Source organism: Scyliorhinus torazame, unplaced genomic scaffold (assembly GCF_047496885.1).
Source record: "Scyliorhinus torazame isolate Kashiwa2021f unplaced genomic scaffold, sScyTor2.1 scaffold_466, whole genome shotgun sequence".
Taxonomy (NCBI): domain Eukaryota; kingdom Metazoa; phylum Chordata; class Chondrichthyes; order Carcharhiniformes; family Scyliorhinidae; genus Scyliorhinus; species Scyliorhinus torazame.
In genome coordinates this window covers 151,631-157,630 of record NW_027308193.1, presented here as the reverse complement: position 1 = coordinate 157,630, position 6,000 = coordinate 151,631, and the positions used below count along the sequence as shown (strand labels likewise).

At 46.0% G+C, this 6,000-nt stretch overlaps 1 protein-coding gene across 1 annotated transcript in view; it reads right to left on the bottom strand.

Moving 5' to 3' along the window:
• Positions 1 to 1,894: 1,894 nt before the first annotated feature.
• Positions 1,895 to 6,000, bottom strand: part of LOC140406314 (scaffold protein ILK-like) — a 117,267-nt gene continuing 113,161 nt past the window's right edge. Inside the window, exons 5-6 of the mRNA XM_072494428.1 lie at positions 5,191 to 5,287; positions 1,895 to 2,037 (exon numbers count right to left, since the gene is read on the bottom strand). Coding sequence (XP_072350529.1) covers positions 1,910 to 2,037; positions 5,191 to 5,287 — 225 coding nt within the window. The 3' untranslated portion in view covers positions 1,895 to 1,909. The remainder of the gene's footprint in view (positions 2,038 to 5,190; positions 5,288 to 6,000) is intronic.

The following is a 6,000-nucleotide window of genomic DNA, read 5'->3' as shown; positions in this document are numbered from 1 at the left end:
CTAGGATCAATTCTGAATTACACTGTGATCAATTCTGAATTATACCGTGATCAATTCTGAATTACACTGTGATCAATTCTGAATTACACGGTGATCAATTCTGAATTACACTAGGATCAATTCTGAATTACACTAGGATCAATTCTGAATTACACTGTGATCAATTCTGAATTACACCATGATCAATTCTGAATTACACTATGATCAATTCTGAATTACGCGAGGATCAATTCTGAATTACACCATGATCAATTCTGAATTACACTATGATCAATTCTGAATTACGCTAGGATCAATTCTGAATTACGCTCGGATCAATTCTGAATTACACTGTGATCAATTCTGAATTACACAAAGAACAAAGAACAAACAAAGAACAAAGAAATGTACAGCACAGGAACAGGCCCTTCGGCCCTCCAAGCCCGTGCCGACCATACTGCCCGACTAAACTACAATCTTCTACACTTCCTGGGTCCGTATCCTTCTATTCCCATCCTATTCATATATTTGTCAAGATGCCCCTTAAATGTCCCTATCGTCCCTGCTTCCACTACCTCCTCCGGTAGTGAGTTACAGGCACCCACTACCCTCTGCGTAAAAAACTTGCCTCGTACATCTACTCTAAACCTTGCACTCTCACCTTAAACCTATGCCCCCTAGTAATTGACCCCTCTACCCTGGGGAAAAGCCTCTGACTATCCACTCTGTCTATGCCCCTCATAATTTTGTATACCTCTATCAGGTCGCCCCTCAACCTCCTTCGTTCCAGTGAGAACAAACCGAGTTTATTCAATCGCTCCTCATAGCTTATGCCCTCCATACCAGGCAACATTCTGGTAAATCTCTTCTGCACCCTCTCTAAAGCCTCCACATCCTTCTGGTAGTGTGGCGACCAGAATTGAACACTATACTCCAAGTGTGGCCTAACTAAGGTTCTATACAGCAATCACCAAGGTTCTATACAGCAATACACCATGATCAATTCTGAATTACACCATGATCAATTCTGAATTACAACATGATCAATTCTGAATTACAACATGATCAATTCTGAATTACACTAGGATCAATTCTGAATTACACCGTGATCAATTCTGAATTATACTGTGATCAATTCTGAATTACACCATGATCAATTCTGAATTACACTAGGATCAGTTCTGAATTACACTGTGATCAATTCTGAATTACAACATGGTCAATTCAGAATTACACCATGATCAATTCTGAATTACACCATGATCAATTCTGAATTACACTAGGATCAATTCGGAATTACATTGTGATCAATTCTGAATTACAGCATGATCAATTCTGAATTACACTAGGATCAATTCTGAATTACACCGTGATCAATTCTGAATTACACCATGATCAATTCTGAATTACACCATGATCAATTCTGAATTACTGTGATCAATTCTGAATTACACCATGATCAATTCTGAATTACAGTGATCAATTCTGAATTACACCATGATCAATTTTGAATTACAACATGATCAATTCTGAATTACACTGTGATCAATTCTGAATTACAACATGATCAATTCTGAATTACACTAGGATCAATTCTGAATTACACCGTGATCAATTCTGAATTACACCATGATCAATTCTGAATTACACCATGATCAATTCTGAATTACACTAGGATCAATTCGGCATTACATTGTGATCAATTCTGAATTACAACATGATCAATTCTGAATTACACCATGATCAATTCTGAATTACACTAGGATCAATTCTGAATTACACCATGATCAATTCTGAATTACACTGTGATCAATTCTGAATTACACTGTGATCAATTCTGAATTACAACATGATCAATTCTGAATTACACCATGATCAATTCTGAATTACACTATGATCAATTCTGAATTACACTAGGATCAATTCTGAATTACATTCTGGTCAATTCTGAATAAAAGTTGGGGTTTGACTGACTGGGGCGAGTGCGTGTTGTTCCTTTCCAGAAGGTGTCCTTGTAGGGTACTTTCGTCAGACTCTGGCCAAGCTTCTCTGCACGTTCTGTGGGAGGAGATAAAGAGAGTTTACAATGAGAATAAAATAGAACAAAAGTACATGATCGATTGGAGAAGGAAACCAAAACGGGGGCATTTCTGAGAGAGTGAAGGAGCCTCTCATACTCAGTGCCATACACCGATCGCACAGCACTTCCCAAACCTGTGCCGCCACAGGCACTGGGCCAAGGCACGCACACCCAGCCAGGATGACAAAGCTCCATGTGGAATGGATCCCTGCCAGGTGTTATGGGCCAGGGTTTAGAGAACCCCAAAGTATATCATGGGATTCACCTGACCCACAACTTTTAACAGATTGTGGTATGGGGAGCACACGGCCCACTCTACAGGTGTGGCACAGCCGAAATGGGAAAGTATTTTTCAAAAGCAAAACAATGTTTATTCTATGAACTCAAGTTCACCTTTTTAAAACATACAGTGAACATCTTAGCAACCATTAATTCAAATACAACCCCCAAAGAATACAACACTAAGTAATCTGTAAGTTGTCCTTTTAACATCCAGAAGACTTAAAAACAAAACTTTTAAACCGAAGCACATCAGGTTAAAGTCACTACTGAAAACATTTATAATTCTGAATTCACCAAATGATCAAGAGATAGTCTTTTCATGGCAGAGAGAACAGCAGTACATCTGCTTGGTCTGGCTTCAGCTCCAACACTGAAAAGCAAACTAAAACACACCCTGCAGCCTACTCAAAAATGAAAGTAAAAAGCTGACAGACAGTCCAGCTCCACCCACTCTCTGACATCACTGCAGTAATAAACACCCATTTCTTAAAGGTACTCTCACATGACAGAGGTACCACTACACTCAGCCAGGCCAGGGCAGCACAGGGTACCACTGCACTCAGCCAGGCCTGGGCAGCACAAGTTACCACTGCACTCAGCCAGGCCTGGGCAGCACAGGGTACCACTGCACTCAGCCAGGCCTGGGCAGCACAAGGTACCACTGCACTCAGCCAGGCCTGGGCAGCACAGGGTACCACTGCACTCAGCCAGGCCTGGGCAGCACAGGGTACCTCTGCACTCAGCCAGGCCTGGGCAGCACAGGGTACCTCTGCACTCAGCCAGGCCAGGGCAGCACAAGGTACCACTGCACTCAGCCAGGCCTGGGCAGCACAGGGTACCTCTGCACTCAGCCAGGCCTGGGCAGCACAGGGTACCACTGCACTCAGCCAGGCCTGGGCAGCACAGGGTACCACTGCACTCAGCCAGGCCTGGGCAGCACAGGGTACCTCTGCACTCAGCCAGGCCTGGGCAGCACAGGGTACCACTGCACTCAGCCAGGCCTGGGCAGCACAGGGTACCACTGCACTCAGCCAGGCCTGGGCAGCACAAGTTACCACTGCACTCAGCCAGGCCTGGGCAGCACAGGGTACCTCTGCACTCAGCCAGGCCTGGGCAGCACAGGGTACCTCTGCACTCAGCCAGGCCTGGGCAGCACAGGGTACCTCTGCACTCAGCCAGGCCTGGGCAGCACAGGGTACCTCTGCACTCAGCCAGGCCTGGGCAGCACAGGGTACCTCTGCACTCAGCCAGGCCAGGGCAGCACAGGGTACCTCTGCACTCAGCCAGGCCTGGGCAGCACAGGGTACCTCTGCACTCAGCCAGGCCTGGGCAGCACAGGGTACCTCTGCACTCAGCCAGGCCTGGGCAGCACAGGGTACCTCTGCACTCAGCCAGGCCAGGGCAGCACAGGGTACCTCTGCACTCAGCCAGGCCTGGGCAGCACAAGTTACCACTGCACTCAGCCAGGCCTGGGCAGCACAGGGTACCTCTGCACTCAGCCAGGCCTGGGCAGCACAAGTTACCACTGCACTCAGCCAGGCCTGGGCAGCACAGGGTACCTCTGCACTCAGCCAGGCCTGGGCAGCACAGGGTACCTCTGCACTCAGCCAGGCCTGGGCAGCACAGGGTACCTCTGCACTCAGCCAGGCCTGGGCAGCACAGGGTACCTCTGCACTCAGCCAGGCCTGGGCAGCAGTCCCACTGTTGTAATATCTGCCCAGCAGTTAAAAGTGAGCAGACTCCATGATTTTAGTCCATTCCACAATGTCTCAGTTCTTTTTCATCAGCAGTTTCTTTTGATTAATCAATTCTCCTTATTGATGAGTTCATAACGTACAGGAAACGGTGCCAGAGGAGGAGATCATTCAGCCCCTCGAGCCTGATCCACTGTTTTATTAGATATGTACCTTAATTTCATCATAGATTCATAGAATTTACAGTGCAGAAGGAGGCCATTCAGCCCATCAAGTCTGCACCGGCTCTTGGAAAGAGCACCCTACCCAAGGTCCACCCCTCCACCCTATTCCCATAACCCAGCAACCCCACCCAATACTAAGGGCAATTTTGGACACTAAGAGCAATTTATCATGGCCAATCCACCTAACCTGCACATCTTTGGACTGTGGGAGGAAACCGGAGCACCCGGAGAAAACCCACGCAGACACGGGGAGGATGTGCAGACTCCGCACAGACAGTGACCCAAGCCGGGAATCGAACCTGGGACGCTGGAGCTGTGAAGCAATTGTGCTAACCACTGTGCTATCATGCTGACCTCACCCACTAATCTACTAACCTTTCCTTTCCCCTTGAAACCCTTACCCAATAAAACTCTGCTGATTGGTGTCCCAATTTCAGTTGACTCAGAAGCCCTGCCTCTTGAAGGAAGCAGCCCAGATTTCCGCTCCTCTTTGTGTGAAATGCTTCCTAACATCACCCATAGGGATGGGCAAAAAATGCTGGTCCAGGCAGAGCCGCCCACATCCCAAGGAAGATTATAAAAACATGAAGGTCAGATGTGCTTGAGCCAAGAAGGGCAAATGGGGTTAAGATACAGATGGATCACAGTCTGCCTAATCACCCGAAGAACCAAATGTCCATTCTGATCGACATTAACCAGTATCAATGGTACTGTTGCCACTACTATCCTGATAATTCAATTTCCCTTTGTTATCTGTCACAGTTGGCGGACTCTGGCCACTATTTGGTTCTATGGAGTGAGTTTCTCATGTCTCTATCTGTGTCACTCGGAGAGTGTGTATATACAGACACGTATGCAGCAAAGTCACAGGCAATTTGAGTTTTATCTGAACTTCCAACATCTGATGAGTTGGATATAACAGCATACATACCCTTCAGTATCTCCCGCAAGTGGACCTTTCCCTTGTCCAATGGAGTCTCTCCGTACTTACTGCAGATGCTGACGAGGGCTCCATTCAGCACCAGATCCTGAAAGGGAAGAGATACCAGATGTATCACAAGTGGGTGTCCTGTCACACAGATCTCAGTGCAGTATGGGACTATGTTGGAGCTACACCCCACTGTAATGGCAGCTGTCTCCACATTATCACTGGGACACACGAAACATGGCACTTCCCATTTTCACTGGTTACATTGGCATTTTCAATGTTAAATGTGGATCTAAGGCCAAAAGACCACAACAAGAAATTAAGTTTTGTCAAAAGAAGATAGACATAAACCATTGCTTACAGGGAAATTAGAGATACTATTAGATCTAAGAAAGAGGTATACAAATTGGCCAAAAAAAACAACAGGTCTGAGGATTGGGAGCAGTTTAGAATACAGCAAAAGTGGACTGATTAAGAAGGGGAAACAGAGGACGCGAGTAAGCAAGCAGGGAACATAAAAACTGTCTGTAAAAGTTTCTGTAGGTACATGAAGATTCCCTTACAGTCAGAAACACGGCATGGTGGCACTAGGACACCCAGGTCCCTTTGTTCATCAACATTTCCCAATCTATCACCACTTAAATAATAATCTGCCATTATTTCTCCGTCTAAGGTAGATAACTTTACATTTACAAGTTACACTGCATCTGCCGTGTCATCGTCCTCACCATTCATATTCCCACCAAGTTTTGTGACAACAGCAAACTGGGAAATATTGCTTTTAGTTCCCTTGTCCAAATCATTGATGTATAT